Source organism: Ornithorhynchus anatinus, chromosome X1 (assembly GCF_004115215.2).
Source record: "Ornithorhynchus anatinus isolate Pmale09 chromosome X1, mOrnAna1.pri.v4, whole genome shotgun sequence".
Classification (NCBI taxonomy): Eukaryota; Metazoa; Chordata; class Mammalia; order Monotremata; family Ornithorhynchidae; genus Ornithorhynchus; species Ornithorhynchus anatinus.
Window position 1 is genome coordinate 20,786,801 of NC_041749.1, and position 19,931 is coordinate 20,806,731.

Sequence of the window (19,931 nt, forward strand, 5' to 3'; positions counted from 1 at the left end):
TTCACTCTCCCCGTTTGTAAAAGAGTCTAGAATCCTGGCCCTCCCACTCCCAACCCCTTGGCTACTGAAGATGACTGGGATGGAATATTTGATCATTTGTAAAATTCCATAATTCATTTCTTTATTTTAATGCCTGTCTCCCTCTCTAGTCTGTGAGCTCCTCGAGGGCCGGGAATATCTCTACCAACTGTAATTATAATAATAATTGTGATACTTGTTAAGTGCTTACTGTGTGCCAAGCACTGCTCTAAATGCTGGGAAAGATTCCAGTTAATCATGTTGGACACAGTCCCTGTCCCACATGGGGTTCACAGTCTTCACTTATGATAAGTAGCATGGCATAGTGGATAGAGCTCAGGCCTGGGAGTCAGCAGGTCATGAGTTCTAATCCCGGCTCTGCCACTTGTCTGCTCGGTGACCTTGGGCAGGTCACTTTACTTCTGTGTGCCTCAGTTACCTCATCTATAAAACGGGGATGAAGACTGTGAGCCCCCCGTGGGACAGGGCCTGTGTCCAACCCGACTTGCTCGCATCCCCCTCCCAGCCCTTAGTACAGTGCCTGGCACATACTAAGCTCTTAACAAATACCACAATTAATATTATTATTATTTCATCCCCATTTTACGGTTGAGATAACTGAGGCACAGAGAAGTCGACTTGCCCAAGGTCACACAGCAGAAAAGTGGTGAAGCTGGGATTAGAATCCAAGTCCTTCTAACTTCCAGGCCCATGCTCTATCCGCCAAGCCATGCTGCTTCTCCACTGTATTGTACTCTATCAAGGGTTCATTACATTGCTTTGCAGACAGTAAGTGCTCAATAAAAATCACTATTTGACTGACCGACCGATTGAAGCAATTCTGAAAAGAAAAGTGCTGTGTCTATTTCTGGCCTTGCCCACCACTGCCAACCTCTTGCTTACAACCTCCCTCTCACCTCAAACTCTCTCCCACTTCATATCGGGCAGATCACTACTCTCTCCATCCTCAAAGCCTTTTCTGAGGTCCCATATCCTCCAAGAGGCCTTCCCCAAGGCTTCTCTAAGATTCTTATCTTGCATTTCCCGACTGCCAACTCGACCCTTCCGAGGTGCCTAAGCATTGAAGTTAACACAGCCTCACCAGCACTTATGTACCTACATTATATTTCTTATTACTCCCCATATCTGAAATTTATTTAAATACCTCTCTCTCCAGCTTGACTGTAAGCACCTTGAGATCAGGTATCATTTCTTCTTTATGATTTTGAACTTTCCAAATGCTTAATGCTCTGCATACAGGAGTTGCTCAGTAAATGCTATTGATGCTGTACCAACGTAGTTACTTTGACTAAACCCAATTCACTCTGCTTAAAGCTATAGTTTGAATTCTCATGTGAACTGAAATAGGTAAGGGGAGAATGCTCAGCACGTGGACATCAGTCATCAAAAAGAATGAAATGAGCACCTATTTTGTGCAGAGCACAAGTTATCCTTTATCTATAAAGTATATATTATACATTGTTTATTGATATTAATGTCTTTGTCCCTTTCTAGACTGTGAGCTCACTGTGGGCAGGTAATGTGCCTACCAGTTCTGTTGTATTGTATTCTCCCAAGCACTTAGAGTGCTCTGCACACAGTAATTGCTCTATAAATACCATTGATTGATTTTAAGCACTTTCAATTATTCTGTGTTGAGTGGAGAGTGACCCCGAGGGCCCATAGCACTGTTTTTAAGGGAACCAGGACCAAAGTGATGGGGTGCAACGTAGCCAAAAAGATTATGCTGCAAGTGTTCACCCACTTTAAAGGAAAGTTAAAGGCGGGGAGAAAAAGGGGATGCTTTTGCATCCACAGTTTTCTTATTGCATCCACATTTCTGTTAATGCTTCCACAGTTTTGCTCTTGCTTCCACAACTCCATAGTGATGCACCCTTGGGAGCCCCAGTAGAGAGAGATGGATCCAATGTTTCTATTTCTATCAACTCACTCATCTTTGTTGCTTTCTATACCTGCTTCATGCCTATTTTCAGAAAGTTCAAGGTCATTCATTCAATCGTATTTATTGAGTACACACTGTATGCGGAGCACTGTATTAAGCGCTTGGGTGAGTACAATCCAACACAGCCCAAGACCTAACAGATATGTGTGACAGGCCCAGCCCCAGCCCCAGCCAATGAAAACATTTAGATGTGAAGTACCTTCAGGACTACCAGATCATGACTCCCATCCTGTAACGTGGTCCCATCCTCCTTCATTAATTTGACATAGGCCATCGCGAAGTTCTTTTCCCCTTTATCTTTATCTGAAAATAGCAATTGAGTTGTCATGAAGGAGAAATACCAACATTCCAATCCTCCAACTAATCCACAGTATAAACCCCCTTAACGTATTAGAGTTGTGCACGTACACTCGAGGGACGAGCGATGTCGGAACATAAAGCGCAGATGGATTCTCTGCATCTCCTCGATAGGGACGGCCACCTTCAAAAGAAGAAAGAAATTGTTCAGGAAAAAGTGGGTTAAGAGATGCTCTGATGAAAGCACTGCACACTAATTTAACGCACATCCATCAAGTCTTATGAACTGTAAAGGAATTACATAGGAACTAGCTATGAGGAGATATAAAGTACCAAACATAATCCATTTGGCAAACCATATATTGAACCATGAAAGAAACCCTTTAAGTAATAAAGAAAAAAAAATGAGCCTCCTCAGATTGATATAAAAGTCATATAACTTTAGCACAGCATTTCACACACAGCACAAACACGTTACACAATTTCCTTTCCTAACTGTAGGAATTCTGCAGCACCGCTTTGCAAATAAAGAAGTAATTAGGGGGCTTGCTGAAATGAGTCTCAGCTATGACATTAATAATGCATTTTAATGTAATAACAGGTCCTGGGAAAACTTCAGGGTTCACTCTGAACTACACTGGGAACTCCCATTAAGACCATTATCCAAGGTCCAGTTCATTTCAGGAGTTTCAGGCTGCCTTTCTCCTCTCAGTTCCTCCACAAACAGCTCTTCTGACTCCATCATTCAGACACCCACCCAAGCCTGCTCCAAACTCCTCAAAACAGCTCTGATGCTCTGTACCGTAATGTCTGTGCTTTTCCATTCCATCTGGGAATGACTAGGAAGTCCATCGAGAACTGTGGGGTTTTTTTTTTCCTTCAAAGCAAGATTCTCCCCAGGAAAGAATATGGTCACAGTCAGGTGAGCGGTTTGTGGGTTAATGTCCCTGACCGACGACTGGACCTGTTGGTGGTGTATTACTTCCTGAACTAAGAGTTCTGACCGCTTCATACCTCACTACTGTGTATTTGCTACCCTACTGGTCACTCTGCAGCCTTATCAAAGTGCAGATCATTGAGTTGTGTTCATTAAGGATGTTCATTATGACCCAACTGAAAGACATCCAAGAGAGTTACAATGAGCCCTTAGAAACCATTGCTCATTTGTATTTCACTTATTATCCATCCCGTCATCTGTCCTTTACTATACATCATTAGAGAGCAATTAGTGAAGCATTCAAGCTCGGGGATCCCACTCCTTGGAATCCAGAGAAAGATCAACACTTTGTTTTTATCGGCCAGATAAAAGGACCCAGATTTCCCTGGTAGGCCACCGGCTGAGGGTCTCCTGAGCCTAACTTGGCTCCTAGATTCATAGTAGACAAGAAAAACTCAGGGATCTTCTTGCGTCTCTCTCTCTCTCTCTCTGTTCAGTACTCTCGGCGAGACGTTGGGCCGTCTGATGGACTGGCCAGCGCTGGCTTTTTAATGCTGCAAATTGAATTTTCTCATTGCCAGAAGTGTCGCTCACAGCATGCTGCATTACCGGGATTTGTCTGAAGGTTGGACAAAGCCTTGAAACAGGGAACAGGAGAAATGTGCAAGCAACTTACACTAGCTAATGTTTATGTCAAACTTGAAGTCGGCAGAAAAAAGTCAACGAGGGTTTGTGTTGGGCAACAAACTTGGCTGCCTTCCAGGCAGTTAATTGAAATCTCATACTGTACCTTGACTGTTTCCATCCAGCGAGGCTGCTTCACCTGATAGTACAGAACAGATCTATATTCGCTCATGGGCTTGTCTCCTGCTCCCACACAAATTGCATTCTGAGGCAAGGGGAGAAAAAGGGTAGAGCATTAGTTTCTATGTCGATGTGTTCTGTTATCAATCAATCACTGGTACTTATTGAGCACTTACTGTCACAAAGGGCATAGTACAGCAGAGTCGCTAGACATGATCCCTGTCCTCATGGAAGTAATGTGGCTTAGTGGAAAGAGCATGGGCCTGGAAGTCAGAATATCTGAGTTCTAATCCCACCTCACCACTTGCCTGCTGTGTGACTTTGGGCAAGTCACTTAAATTCTCTGTGCCTTAGCTTCTCAACTCTAAAATGGGGATTACAACTGTGAGCCCCATGTGCGACACGGACTGTGTCCAATCTGATTTGCTTGTGAATGTACACCAGCGCTTAGTTAAGTGTATGGAACATAATAAGTGCTTAACAAATACCATTTTAAAAAAGGTGCTTTAGTCTAGTGTTTCGGACTTCCTTACTTTAGCTGACCCACCCAACAAGGAGAATCTATATCTTCCCCTCCACTCATTCCAGATTTCTATCTTCCTCCACAAGAAAAATAAGACAGGCTCATTCCAGTTCCTGGAAATGGCAGCTGCTTAACTACAGAAATTCTATTACTCGCTTTCTGGAAACCACTGAAGCAGACCCCGATGCTGACGATGCTTATTGTCAATGGTAACCAGGCTTGGAGTTTCCATGTACCGTCAGTTTATTAATCCTATTTGTTTCCCAAATCTGAATGCACACGAAGTTTACAAACAGGCTCAGAGCAGCCAAGTGACAACTAATTCTGATGCAGTTCTAATGTTGATACACCAAGGATGCCAAGTCGGAGGTGGGAGGAGAAAGGAATTGTGAGGGTCTAAAGTATGTGGGCTCCTGTATCGGAGTATGACCACAACAGTCTGGAGGGACATGGGACCAACAGGGCCAACCCCTGGTGTAAACTGAAGAAGAGTAAACTGGAAAGGGGGGCAGGATGGAGACACAACCCCATCATCACTGGCTGGATTATATTCCCAAGGGAGTATCCCACTTGTCTGCCAAGTTATAATAGTGGTGCCAAACTCTGAAAAAGACAATGAACAGGGATAAGGCTTGTGCTTAATTAGGTCCTGTACCCTTGATGACAGACAGGGTTACAGTCCTGCAAATCTGGAAACTCAGATTCCATCTGAAGTCACAGCTGAAGTCTAATCTGCCAGAAAACCAGGAATAGGCTCAGTGCCCTTTACCCATAAATATGCCCCAACACCCAGTGGGGCAATTTCTCCATTGTATCAGGCCCTTCTTGAGTGTCTCTAAGATGTTAAGTCACAAAATCTTTGGTTGTATACACCTACGTGGGATGTTCAAGCAGTAATATACAACATTTCCGATCAATTGAACGTGTTTTCAGTTACTTCAGCAATAACTACTTGGTATTTGAATTGGCGCATTCCATCTTAAGTCCACACAGGCTTTTATTTTCTGACATTTATGGGTTTACTGTTTCAGCAGCTTTGGTGAAAGCTGTACAAACCCGGGTAAATATATTCTCGGAAAGCACAAGCTAAATCCCCACACTCATGAAAGGGACTCAAGAATTAATTCCTTCACTTGGTGAGAATTCTCAGCTTCCTAAAGCTAGACAGGAACTTTACAGTCTCTCTATCCCAAGCTGAGCTATCACCCAAGCTTTCATTTATTCATTTAACCATATTTATTGAATACTTACCATGTGCAGATCACTGTACTAAGCACTTGGGAGAGTACAAAATAACTTGACATAACCTAGCGCCTAAACAATGGCTGTGAAGATATGTTGTCACTCGATAATTACATATCACTGGAATATCAGGGTTGAGGTTTGAAAGTTATTTCCCTAAAGGCCATCCCGAAGTGAATTTGCAGCAAACACTGTAAAAATATTGTCTGAGAAAGCATCAAATGTACAATCACGTCACAGCCTGGCGCTGTTCAGAACTAGTGTTCCTCAGCTAAAAAAGCACATTCCTTTGTCAGAGAAAGTGTGTTCTGTGAAGAGTTTTTCTATCCAGTCCCAGATGTGTACCTGTAGGACTGTGGAGGTCCAATAGGCCAAGTTTCTAATGCTGGAATGATTCTGCACTTGGGCAGTAGGCCAGTCTAGGGATCGGGGCTCTTCTCTTCTCTTGCAGGGAGAATATGGCAGCAAATGAGGTGGACAGCAGGGTGAGGGAATGTTTTACCTTCTCCACCCAGCCATGACTACGTGATTCCCTCCGCCGGTTTTGCTAAATCCTGCTTTAGGCTTTCCAGTCCCCTGCCCTGCCCCAGCCTGAGCACATAGACCAGCCTTGCTCACTATAACTGGGCACACCACCAAAGAAATGGGCCCTCGCCATCACTGTTCTTGTTACAAGAGAGGATTCCACCTGAGAAAAAGCTTCCAAAGGAAATATAGGGGATCAACCCTGCCTGTGTTTTTCTCACAAAGAACCTCTAGCACAGGCGAAAGCATCTGCTTAATTTCGATTGAGTAATGTCCCCTTGGGGTGTGGGGAGAAGACACAAAAAGCTTTGACGATGAGTTTGAAAAATCTTAAATGGGCTGTTGCCCTATTGTTGCTTGAGGCCTAGAGTGGAGTGGGGAGCAGTGATATTCACTTGGACCAGAAACTAAAGGCAGTTTTTAGGAATGATCTGTGGCATCCCATAAAAAGGTCCAACTGTGCATGGAGGAAGATGAGCAGGGCACCAGGAAAGAGTAGGAAGGATGCAGACACACATTCCTTTTAGAACCCAAACCACACCTTCTATTCTAACCATTCTTGCCTTTTTTATGGTATTTGTTTAGGGCTTACTGTGAGTCAATCACTGTTCTAAAGAGCACTAGGGTAGGTATGCCAAGATCCACCCTTTCTTTCCATCCAAACTGTTACCTTGCTGGTACAAGATCTCACAATATCCGGATTGGATTATTGTGTCAGCCTCCTCTCTGATCTCCCTTCCTCCTGTCTCTCTCCACTCCAGTCTATTCTTCATTCCGCTGCCCGGATCATCTTTCTACAGAAACGCTCTGGGCATGTCACTCCCCTTCTCAAAAACCTCCAGTGGTTGCCTATCAACCTTCACATGGAACAAAAACTCCTCACTCTTGGCTTCAAAGCTCTCCATCACCTTGCCCCCTCCTTCCTCACCTCCCTTCTCTCTTTCTACTGCCCATCCCTCACACTCCGCTCCTCTGCCGCTCACGCCTCACTGTCCCCTGTTCGCGCCCGTCCTGCTGTCGACCCCTGGCCCCCATCCTCCCGCTGTCCTGGAAGGCCCTCCCTCGTCACATCTGCAAACTAACTCTCTCCCCCTCTTCAAAGCCCTACTGAGAGCTCACCTCCTCCAGGAAGCATTCTCAGACTGAGCCCCTCATTCCCTCTGCTCCTCCTCCCCTCCTCATTCCCCCCTTCTCCCGCCCTCTGCTCTTCCCCCTTCCCCTCTGCTCAGCACTGTGCATATTTGTATATATTATTTATTACTCTATTTATTTTGTTAATGATGTATATATATATCTATGATTCTATTTATCTTGATGATGTCTGCGCCAGACAACTTGTTTTGTTTTGTTCTGTTTTGATTTGCTGTCTTCCCCGTTTAGACTGTGAGCCCGATATTGGGCAGGGACTGTCTCTATCTGTTGCCAAATTGTACATTCCAAGTGCTTAGTACAGTGCTGTGTACATAGTAAGTGCTCAATAAATACTACTGAATGAATGAATCAATTAGGTCAGACACAGTCCCTTGTCTCACATGGGACTCACAGTCTAAGAAAAGCCCATAGCCTTTTGGAAGCTCTTCATACATAATCCTCATTCTCTTGACTCTGAGGTTTCGCCCAAACTATCCTTTATTCCACACTAAATAACTGTGGTATGTGTTAGGCATTTACTATGTGCCAAGAACTGTAGTAAGATCTGAAGTAGATACAAGATAAGGAGGTTGGATGCAGTCCCCCCCTCACATGGGGTTCACAGTCTAGGTAGGAGGAAGTACAGGTATTTCATTCCTATTTTACAGATGAGGAAACTGAGAAGTTAAGTACTTTGTACATCATTAATCTCCATCAACATTAGTTTTTGAATGGCTCTTGGGGCAACATTTAGAAGCAAAAGAATAGTACTTTCCAAGCGCTTAGTACAGTGCTTGAGCACACAGTAAGCACTCAATAAATATGATTAAATGAATATAAAAGACAAAATCCTTGTCATTCCAAAGTAAAAGACACAATCCTTGCCCTCAAGGAATTTAAAATATAATGGCAAAGTTAAGAAAACTGAAATGGACAAATATACATTAATAGAGTGTGAGAGTAGATACAAACAATAATATCAAGTGAAGACATTCAAATTATTGGAAGGCACAGCTCCAGCACTATGATGAGTTAAATATGTTTTATTTTCTAAGTTGTGATGAAGTTTTGTTTAGGAGTGGCATGAAAGCACACTTTCCCTTTTAAGAAAATATCCAGAATAACAACCAAGTAACTAAACTGAAAGTTCATCTGCCAGAAATCAAGAAGGCTATTAGGTAATCTAGTCCACCCTCTTTGACAATGACAAATCAGTTTCCTTCACTGCACTGTAATTTTTTCACTACTCTCTAAAGTTGACTCATGCAAGCCCGCAAAGGAACTCAGATGAGTCTGCTCTTCTCCTGTTATAAGGAAATATGGGATGAATAGTAAGGAAGATCAGGCTGTCATAAAAAAATATTATCATTATTACTCATCATCATTATCATCTTCAATATTTATGAAGGACCCAGTTTTCAGCACTTGGGAGCCTACAATTAAGGTAGAAGATAGGGCCCCTGCCTTTGAAGGATTTATAACATAATGCGGGACATGGAAAGTGCTTCCCCATAATTTGCTATTATATTGTTAAAAAATAATCCTGGTACAAAAAGCATTAATGAGAACTGGAATAAAATTTGGCATGGGATGCTGATGAGACATTGTTAGGCCTTTCTGCCCTGGTCTCTCTTAAGAACAGCATGTATCCAGAGCAAAGCATATCCAGTTTTATTTCTAAAAAATATCTTGAATAGGGTCTTTTCCACAGGATTCTGCACACTTCTTTCAGGAGGAAAATAAATGTGCAGTGTGTCATTAATTAGGCTGAAAAATGTATTTTTGCAAAAGGGGAAAGAAGAGACTTGAATCAGCCTTTATATAGATTTTTCAAAAGTCAGGCAATTGAACTCCTCCCTAACTCCCTTAAAAATGAAGTGGCAATTTCTAATTAAGACCACAGAGTTTCCTCGCAGAATAAAAATGCTCCAAAAAGTAACTAATACAGTAATCTGTAGGATAAGTATTTGCTTACCATGTACTGTAACTTGGAGAAGTGACATAAATTCTTATTAAGGGTTGCTTGTTCAAACTGTAATATGATAAGAAGTCTGAATTCCTCTTACAGAATTACTCCTTAGTCAATCATTTGTTCTTTAGCATATCAAGGAGCATATCAGCATTATTCAATGAACCCGAGGTTACAGAGTTTGACAAGAGGTTGATGCACAAAAACAGTTTCAAACTGTCTTCTGCAGACTGCTGAATATTTTTTTTCCTTAAAATAAAAATTCATCTTTTCCCCTTCCTTTGTATGAGTACCAGTCAATGCTATCTATTGAGTGCTTACTGTATGCAGAGCACTGTGCTACACATTTGGGAAAATAACAGCAGAGTTGATACTCATTCCCTACACATAGTGATTTTACAGTCTAGTGGAGCATTTTTCTCATCTCCGATTGTTTTGGGGTTTTGATTTATTTTTGTGGGTTTTTTTCAGAAACCTATGGGATCTCCCGCGGGGAAAGAAGTTTGTTGTCCAGGTTTTTCCCGACCTCAGTCTCTAAATGAGCTTCGAGCAAATGGGTGTATTTCTACACATTTCAATAATGCTCACGCTACTACGGGGGGTGGGAAGGGGGCAAACAGGCAATGTTTCTATTTTTCCCTTGGAACAATAGGCAGAAGGGCGAATGGAGATCCTTCAGATCTCAGAGCAGGTGCCTATCTTTGCCATTTCCCTAACCTCACAGTTTGCTTCTCTTCCCCAGGAGCCGATCTGGTTTTTTAGTTTTCATATCTGGTCATCCACTGAGGCATCTATGGAACATTTATCCATGTTTTAACTTCCCCTTGCATTTAAGGTTATTTTCAACTAAACAGCATGTAGGGGGATTGGAGAAATAAAATCCTCCCACACTTTGGACAGATGCTGGGAATCTTAAGGGAGAAATAAGTAAATATATGTAAACACCCATGATGAATATTGTGCAGGACATATGCTGCATAAATATTTATAGTTATGTGCTCTGCATTCTAAAGTGAAATATACCACACTAGCCCCCTGGAGCCAAATTCAGGAATAAACTTTATTGGCTTGGTTTCTGCTAGCGTTAGGTTGTTACATAGAATCAGTCTCTCTGTGTGCCTGTCTGTCTGTCTTTCTCTCTCATTTATTCAATCGTATTTATTGAGGGCTTACTACGTGCAGAGCACTGTGCTAAGCACTCAACTCCTTCGTCCTCTGCCTTCTGTCCTCTGTCACGCCTGCAAAGGTCCCCGGAGTGTAACCTAATGTTGGTTTCAATGGTTCTTTGCCTGGTAGTAACTCGTGAATTGAAACCCATGGAACAAGGCTTGTAGAAGACACGAGGCGGAACAGGGACAGAGAGAAGATATACGCCTTCTCATTATGGAGCAGGAGGTTAGATGAGTAGGAATGAAAAACATACCAGAATCAGGCTGCAAATAATGAGACATAGATGAAGACTAACACAGGAAAGAGGATTTTCTTTTTAAGACAAGAGCACAAAATAACTGGGGATTCATGACAGTTATCAAAAAGTCCCCTGCACATTTCACTCCCGAAGTTTGAGGAATCTCTTACTGGCAGCACTTTCCCGTTCTCATCACAGACGCACATGATGACCTCCACATTCCTCTGCGTCGTTTTGTTATACTTATCAAAGTCACCTTGAAGCAGTGTGATGTAAATATCATTCCTGACATCCCCTAGGGCAGAGAGGGGAGAGTTAGCCACTATAATCAAAGGCACAAGAAAAGAAGCCAATTAATTTCACCCTTTGAAGGGGGCTGGTCCTGAGAAGCTTTGCTCTCTAATCTGTGTGAAAATGGAAATCAGAATAAATCAAGGGATTCTTATCCTACTCTGAGATTGGGTTTTGAAGATGGAGGTGGTGGGGAGGAGGTCTAGCGGGGGAAGGGTACAGCTCTCCTAGAAAATTAGTAAGAAGAGGAGTAGGAGCATTATATCGGTCCAACTAGCCACGCTACTTCCTAAAATTTAAAGCATTTAATTCTCATCCTGTAGTGACATCTTCTGGGAAGGCAAAGAGAAGATGCTGCAACCGATCGCTGCCTGGAAACGACAACTTTTTATTGCTCGGACAGAATTCTATTTTTTTGAAACTGGACAGAGCAGCTTTTCTTCAGCTATGAGTGGAGGTTCAATCAGGGAAGGATGTCCACAGGGAAAACCAGAGTCAGACGTGGTCCTGGAGGTGCAAACTGAGACATCAATTATTCGGAAAGATGCCGATGACCCAGAATAATTCATCAAGGGAAAACTTGGGAAGTGAGCAGGCAGAAGCTATCAATAGGATCAAGAGGGGCTTGGATTGATTGATGAATATGTGGGACATACTGAGTTTATAAAAGCAAAGATTGGGAATATTAGATGGTCTATCCTTAAACATTAGGCTCGGCGTGAAGGAGGAAAACCACCTCACGGTGCCTTCAAACACACTGCCACTGCCAGAGACAGAGTATAGAGCTTGAAGGACACAGAGGCATTTCCTCCATTTACCGGGGGAAAATTGCTTCAGGATAGATGCATAAATACCTACAGTCTTTTGAGTTAATAACCCTTATCTTCCCTTCTATTATCAACATACCAGTTAAAAAAGAAGTGATTCCAATCTCCACCCACCCCACAAAGCCAGTTTCAATCCATCTATACTTAAATCTTTCCATGAAGCAGAGGCCACTAACAGATAGAGCCCCCAGATCCATTAGATTTAAACTAGACAGTAATTTGGTTTTGAAAAAACAGGAAATCACTCTTTTATTAGAAATGATGTCAAAATCACTCGGACCTGAACCAAGAGCTTGAAACTCCTGCTATTTCCCTATTAAAGTAAGAATTGAAAGTTGGAAGTTGGCTGTGCACAGCCATAGTAACTCTGGCTATCGGCTTTCCCACCTGGCATGATGATCTCAGGGAATCCAAGCTTCCGGGCTACAACTGTAGTCCTGTCCACAAGATGGGGATAGTCCTTCCTTATCTGTACAATGTCTCCCACGAGCATTTTCATCGTCACCCAAAGGCCTAAGAGAAAACACGATTGGTGATGGTGCCGCTTCTTCAGGGTTGACATTCAGATCTCATCACTTTTGTTTCCCCGTACCCAATACCCGACCCCCGCTTCCACCTGCTCTGGAGGACAGTGGCATAGGGCCTCTTAAGCCAGGCTTCAGAAAAGCAGAAGGGTGATTCAATGACAGAACTGACTTCACTTCCAGATTGCCTTATCTCTCCCAGAAACCTGTGAAAAGTGGGCTGACCATTCGGGGTACGGACTTTAAAACCAGGTCCCGATCCCCTAACAGAGTGCTCTCCCAACCATGGATTTCTTATGAGTGGTCTATCTCCATTCTCGATGCTTTTACCTTGGCCACCGCTGTCTCCTTTGGAGGCTATGACTTTGCCCAGAAGGCTGTGTAGGAAGTCATTCTCAGCAGCTACCCTGGGGGAAATATGACAACCTGATGAGTCCACAGTTAGCCGGGAGAGTGAGGCATAGTCTCCTAACAATAGAGGTCCCGATAAATTATCATGCTCAACCCCTGTGGAACCTCCCTCTATCAGCTAGATGTTTCTTACAACATACAGTGGGCCGTGAAGTGGTCTTCCAGATTGTAAATTCCTGGAGGTCAGGGATAATGCCGACCAACTCAACTGATGTACTGTCCTGAGCACTTGGTACAGAGCTCTGCACACAATGAATTCTTTTGAATGACTGATAAGACTGCAGGTCATCATATACCCTCAGAAATGAAATTCAGGTCTTCACTGGAGCCAGCTTCGGTTTTGCCAACACTGTTGTCCACAAACATTTACCGCCAGACATCATTTCCAAGGTCAGCTTCAAGATCGAGATCCAATCGATGATTTACAAGGCCCACACAAATTCTCACACGTGCACCTAAGCACACGTCTACTCCAAATACATAGTTGTACTTAGACACATATATTCACGATTCACTCTGCCTTACAATAGACGGATGGCGATTGGAAGGAATCCAGTCTCCTGGAACATTAATTAATACAAGCATAAAAGATGATAAACCATAATCCATCCTGCTTTCCAACTTCTACTGGGAGAGGCCAGGAAGTAGGGTCTGACACTCAAAGTCCAGACTATACAGAGCAAATTTTTTAAATGATTTCTCAAACAACACAACTTCTACAGTGAAGCAGCATGGCTTAGTGGCAAGAGCCGGGCTTGGGAGTTAGAGGACGTGGGTTCTAATCCCGACTCTGCCCTTTGTCTGCTGTGTGACCTTGGGTAAGCCACTTAACTTCTCTGTGCCTCAGTTACCTCATCTGCTAAAGGAGGATTAAGCCTGTGAGCCCCACGTAGGGAACCTGATTAGCTGTACCTACCCCAGGGCTTAGAACAGCACTTGGCACATAGTAAGTGCTTAATAAATATCATAATAATAATAATTATTATTATTATTGTGTCCAATAGCACCCACTCTCAATAAGCAGAACCTGAAATCTCATTGAACATCAAATCAAGCCCAATTTCAATTTGGAAACCAATGTAAAATTATGAACGGTTGAGAAGAGCAAGAACCTAAACCTAGAAAGAATATACGCTGGAGTCTTTCTTCCACCATCCTAACCTGTACGTAATAAACTTCGTAACCTGGAACTGATGGAATCGGTTAAATCGCTCCTCTCAATTCGCCCAGGGTCCTGCCTCTCTCCAAAATCTGTCAGCTAAATTGTCAGGAGAGATCTCTGAATTGGCAAGAACTCCCCTGGCAGAAGTTAAAACAAGAAGGAGAGGTCCAATACTGCCTACTGGAATTGGGAGGTTTTGGCCGGCAACAGAGAGCCAAACATTCTCAGCAAAGAGGCTCACGTTCATTCTGATGCTGGAAGCCACTATAACCCAATCTACCTTGGGCTCCTTTTCAGAGCAGAAAAGTGTCACTCTGACTCTCATCTCTCCTATGCCCACCCTCCTTATGCCTTCATCTCTGTTTCACAAAGTACCAGAATCTCAATTTTTCTCTCCAGTTTTAGTTTATCAAACAATCTCTCCTATGAAGAAGCCTCTAAAAGAAGTGGAATCACAGACTCAGAGTGTCTTCAGAGAACATGTCTGACAGATTTTGGGTGGAGTTTTGAATTGTTTTTCATACTAAGATATGAAAAATGTCATGGGAATCTCTTACGGGTGGAAGGGAATGAAATGCTGTTTCTCTTCATCACTTTCGGCTTTTCCTTTGATGATGTCTGTTATATCCATAACTAGAAAAACGACAGAAATTAATCAGGAAAAAGACCACTTTATCCTTAAGAGGAACAAATCAATCAATAGATGACATTTTTTGAGCACTTACTATGTGCAGAGCACTGTTCTAAGCACTTGGGAGAGTATAGTACAATGGAATTAGCAGACACACTCCCTGCCCATGAGAATAGTCTAGAAGGAAGTGTCTGAACTTTAGAAAGTAGGAAATAGGGAACGTTTGACCTTCTTTTCACATTTCCCATCACATAGCAAAACCCAGTTTCCTTTGCCACATTGTTGACCCTTAACACTAAATTAAAAAAAAAAGAGGGCCAATGGAGAGACATTGTTTAAATTTATCTGGGCTTGCTTGGGGATTTTTAAAATGATCTTTCGGCTCCCTTCTGTCTCTAGTGCTGATGCCCATCTCTGATCTGTGGCAAACTATGCCATTATGACACCTACTCATTCCTTGAAAAAAAAAAAATTCCAGCAGCACTCAAAAGTCCAGAAGGGGAAGTTGACCTTTCAAGGTTACATGTACAGCACGTTAACAGCAGAGCCAGGACTAGAACCCAGTCATGTACTCAGGCCAAGTTTCCACTTACTTCTCTCCTTTGGAAAATAATTACATCACTTCCCCCGACTCCCTCACAAGACTGTGAGCTCCTCGAAGGCAAAGATTGTGTCTACCAACTCTACTGTACCCTCCCAAGCGCTCAGTACAGTGCTGTGCACACAGTTAGTGCTCAATAAACACGATCATTCGATTGATTGATTGAAAGGAGTGGCTCCCTGATGAGGTTAACCGATGGAGAAGCAGCATGGCTCAGTGGAAAGAGGCCGGGCTTGGGAGTCAGAGGTCATGGGTTCTAATCCCAGCTCTACCGCTTGTGTGACTGGGCAAGTCACTTTACTTCTCTGTGTCTCAGTTACCTCATCTGTAAAATGGGGATTAAAACTGTGAGCCCCACGTGGGACAACCTGATCACCTTGTATCCCCCCAGTGCTTAGAACAGTGCTTTGCACATAGTAAGTGCTTAACAAATACCATTATGATGATTATTATTAGTCACCAGTGAAGGGGTTCTGTACTTGACAGTAGAGAGAAGGTTCCCATTTCAGTTCTTCAAACAGGGGAAGGATGAAGCCATGATCTATTTATAGAAAAACCCTCATGGTTTCCTGTAATATCTCAGAGGTGCTGTCAATTTTCATGTGAAAAATGCACATTCAAAGCAATTTGAGGATCTCCCAGACACTGCTTCCATCCCTCTGCTAAATTTGCAGCAGGTCCCTTTGAGAAAGGGCTAGAATTAATGCTCACCACAGGGAGCCTCTTTCTGCCATGCCAGGTAGGACTCAATGAAAGAGCCTTCCTGTTCAAAGGTGTCGGAAATTCACGAGAAACATTTTGGGTTTTCTTCTCAAAGAAACCTTGGCATCAGTTGGTTTCTTTAATCTCAACATGCTGAATTCTGCAAGAGCGAGAGCTAAAAAAAGAACCAAGAGCCCTGTGGCTTGGTCATGTTTCCTTTATGAAACTTCTTAACAATTCCGGCCACTCATTTAAGTATTGGTTTTCATCAGAAAATGTGATGACTGAACATTTGTTCTTTGGGATGGGATTTCTCCTTTTGGATGTTGATTTAATGTAATTTGTTCTCTGTAACTAGACATCACTGATATCATCCTTTCCTCTCAGGAGCTTAAGGAAGAACAGGCTGACTACCAAGAATGTCATTTACCTAACACCCGGCTCCCAGACCCGGGAATCCAATGATCAATTATGTTCACCGTAAAGCTGGCACCAATCACTAATTATTTTAACTTGTTCCTCAGCAAAACGTTTTTATGGTCTTAAATTGTCTGGCTTAAATGGGAAAATAAATTTTTACTTCAGCCATAAAAAACATAAAGGAAGATAAAAATTAATGAGTTACTAATAGAGACAAAGACTTCAAACATTCTCATCATATTTACACTGTTACCTGCCACCCCAAATGGTCGTCTCAGTCCCTGGGTGTATTTTTTTGAATTAGTTTCTTTAAGATCCATCCTTCCAACCCTCACTGTTTGACAAATCAAATAAATTTTGTCCCGGTTGAGGTCTTTGTTTCCAAGATCCTATAGGTAGATAAGGAAGAGTTACAATATTTGCATTATTATGTCTATTTCTATTAATCTTCAAAATCCTGCCCAAAATGCATAGTCTAGAAAGTCACACATCCAATAAAAACCCTACCAGCAGTCACGCCTTACGTATGCGCAGCTGCACTTTATGGAGCCTACTTTATCCATCTACTGGTCCTGAAGGGGGTTAAAGACAGGCATTATTACCCCCACTTTACAGATGACAAATCTGGGGAAGAGAGCTAAGAGACACATCCAAATTGTACTCGTAAAATACCACATAACAGAGTCTGGTCAGTTAAAAAGTCAGTCAATCAACAGCATTTATTATTGCGTTCCACTACATTAGGCAGGACATGTGCCTCACAAGTTAAATTAAGTGGTTTCAGCACCAGAGGGAAGAAATGAGATGATCACCTCTGGAATGTTGGCTATGGGACTGATACAAGATGAGCACCACGGGGATCCCGAGGGACCTCTTACCATAATTTACCCATTATTTTCAAAAACGGAAGGAGCCGCGTCATTCCCTCTCTTACACACTGGGAGCAAGACAGGGAGAGAAGAAGGGAGGCAGAGAAAGGCAATCATTCCCCAGGGGTTGATAGAGCGGCCCTCTACCTGGCCCAGTGGACAGTTTCTCCAGCACTACAACAAAAAGGACTTTAAAAGGAAGGAAGGATGGAGAAAGAAAGAGAGAGCAAATGGAGAATTAGCATGGCTCAGTGGAAAGAGCTCCTCAGTGCCTCAGCTACCTCATCTGAAAAATGGGGATTAAGACTGTGAGCCTCACGTGGGACAACCTGATTACCCTGTAACTACCCCAGCGTTTAGAACAGTGCTCTGCACATAGTAAGTGCTTAATAAATACCAACATTATTATTATTAAAGAGAGAAAGGGATAAAATGTTCCAGATTCTCCCACAGCTCTGGAAGTACTAGAGTTCAAAGATTCCCAATTACAGGCCAGCCATAAAGATTATTGTAAGCTGATAAATGTTTTACCCAGAGAATAATAATGATGGTATTTGTTAAGCCCTTACTTTGAGGCAAGCACCGTTCTAAGCGCTGGGCTGGATACAAGCTAATCAGGTTGGACACGGTCCCTGTCCCCCATGAGGCTCACAGTTTGAATCCCCATTTTACAGATGAGGAAACTTATGTACAGAGAAGTTAAGTGACTTGCCCAAGGTCACCCAGCAGATGAGTGGCAGAGCCGGCATTAGAACCCAGGTCCTTCCGACTCCCAGGCCTGTGCTCTATCCGCTAGGCCATGCTGCTTTCCCTGGCCATGCTGCTAAATTTTTCCTGTTCAAAAACTTAAGTCGAGAAACACGTTTTTGTGCACATCTCTGTTTGGGGGATGCGCCTTGCATATGGCAAGTAGGGTTCGTGAGAAGAAACCAAAGGCCGGTTCTCATCAGAGCAGGGAGACAACAGTAACTGCTGTTGCTGGTGCACTCCAACTACCAAATGGGCATTGGCAGTACAAGGCCGAGGCTATCAAAAGGCCGTGAGCCTGTTTTGGGCAGGGAATGTGTCTGTTTTTTGTATTATCGTACTCAGCCAAGGGCTTAGTAAAAAGTGCTCGGCACACACTAAGTGCTCAATAAATATGATTGAATGAATGAAGAGTTGCCTTCATGGCTTGAGCCCCACTGCTTTCAGATAGATGCAGCCCTCCCCGAGGTGTACCTGGCACAACAGATAATGTGGCCGCAAAAGGCTGGGAAGCATATTCTGGTGGTGAAATAAACGTTCAGTTTCCTTTTGAAATAGGACAGCCTCTCCCTGCCCACCAAAACGGGGAAATACTCAAGTCCACTTTTTTCAGTAATTTCACTTATTCAGGAATCAGAATTCCACTCAGTGGGCTGTTGGAAGTTAGACTAGACTTCATTAATTCATTCAATAGTATTTACTGAGCGCTTACTATGTGCAGAGCAGTGTACTAAGCCCTTGGAATGTACAACTGGCCCATATTTATCGATGCCCTTTCCTTCCTATTTACATGGAGATCGAAAATCTCAGGTTAGTTCTTCACAAAAGGAACATATGATTGATTTTCTTGTCCTTCTTCTTCATTTAGAACATCTGTCTCCTGGTTTAATAAGCTTTCTATATTTGCCTGGAGAATAAACAACACCCCCCATTACTAATATTAGATAAACAAAAACAGGACCCATTAATAAATGTCAAGAAAACTTTATCCAACCAATGATAATATATGACTATCACTCCTACAGCCCATTTTTGCTCTGAGCTATTCTTTTTTATTTCGTTAATTCCCAGAAAACAGAAGCAGAATAAAATACATACTGCATTTGAACTGTAACCAAATACAAGACACGAGGCATCACATTTAATGGCCTGTAAGTGGGAAATGATTGTAAAGCAGGGAAGGGAATTTAATAGATGGCCATTCCTGGAGCAAACTAATGGTCGCGGTCCCGATCCCAATCCCAGCCTTCCCTCAGTGCCTTCATGTGTTCATACTCATTCCACAGTCTATTCCCAGCACACCACCCAAGTCTCATGTCCAGAGGTTTTGGCAGATGAAATGCCACACTAAAGTTCTACTATCCCAAAACATAAGCCTGGGCAAGGGACACGGCAAAATTCCTGAGGAAAAACAGGGTATATAAAGCTCTGCCTCCCCTCTGGCTCTTTGCCTTTTCCCATTTCAGGGTAGAGGCACAAAATGTAGTCAGAGAAATCGTTCATCATGGCAATGGTTTGATTTTAATATGAACTGATTCTTCTGCTGACCTTTTCACCCAGTGATCTCAGTACAGTTATTAATTCTGACAACCTCCATATGAGTGAGACCGGATTACCATCTCTATTTTAACGCCAGGAAAACGGCAGACAGAGTGATGCCCAATGGCCGAGTCAGTTACTGAGGCTCCCTCTGTTGTCTGAATCCGGAGTTCTGCCTCTCCCAACTGGGTAAGGGAACATTTTTAACTACAAATCCCAGGTGCAACATGGGGAAACTGAAGTGAAACCCACAGAAGCCAGAGGGCCTACTCACCGTGAAGACTACCTTCAGGTTGTTCAGCATTTCAATTTCCTTTGGAAAGCCTTTACTGCCCCATCGAACCAGGTAATTTTCACTGGAGAAAAATAAGGAACATATTCGCTTGTCAG

The 19,931-nt window shown here is 42.9% G+C and overlaps 1 protein-coding gene across 3 annotated transcripts in view; it reads right to left on the reverse strand.

The window, feature by feature from the left end:
- The window catches only part of DOCK2 (dedicator of cytokinesis 2), a 359,556-nt gene that overhangs the window by 296,327 nt on the left and 43,298 nt on the right, over positions 1-19,931 (reverse strand). For all 3 annotated transcript variants that reach the window (XM_007673344.3, XM_029050179.2, XM_039910387.1), the window contains 9 exons: positions 19,816-19,897; positions 16,640-16,775; positions 14,590-14,665; positions 12,790-12,866; positions 12,323-12,448; positions 10,988-11,112; positions 4,006-4,104; positions 2,390-2,462; positions 2,181-2,284 (listed from right to left, as the gene is read on the reverse strand). In XM_007673344.3, the coding sequence (XP_007671534.1) occupies positions 2,181-2,284; positions 2,390-2,462; positions 4,006-4,104; positions 10,988-11,112; positions 12,323-12,448; positions 12,790-12,866; positions 14,590-14,665; positions 16,640-16,775; positions 19,816-19,897 (898 nt within the window). The remainder of the gene's footprint in view (positions 1-2,180; positions 2,285-2,389; positions 2,463-4,005; positions 4,105-10,987; positions 11,113-12,322; positions 12,449-12,789; positions 12,867-14,589; positions 14,666-16,639; positions 16,776-19,815; positions 19,898-19,931) is intronic.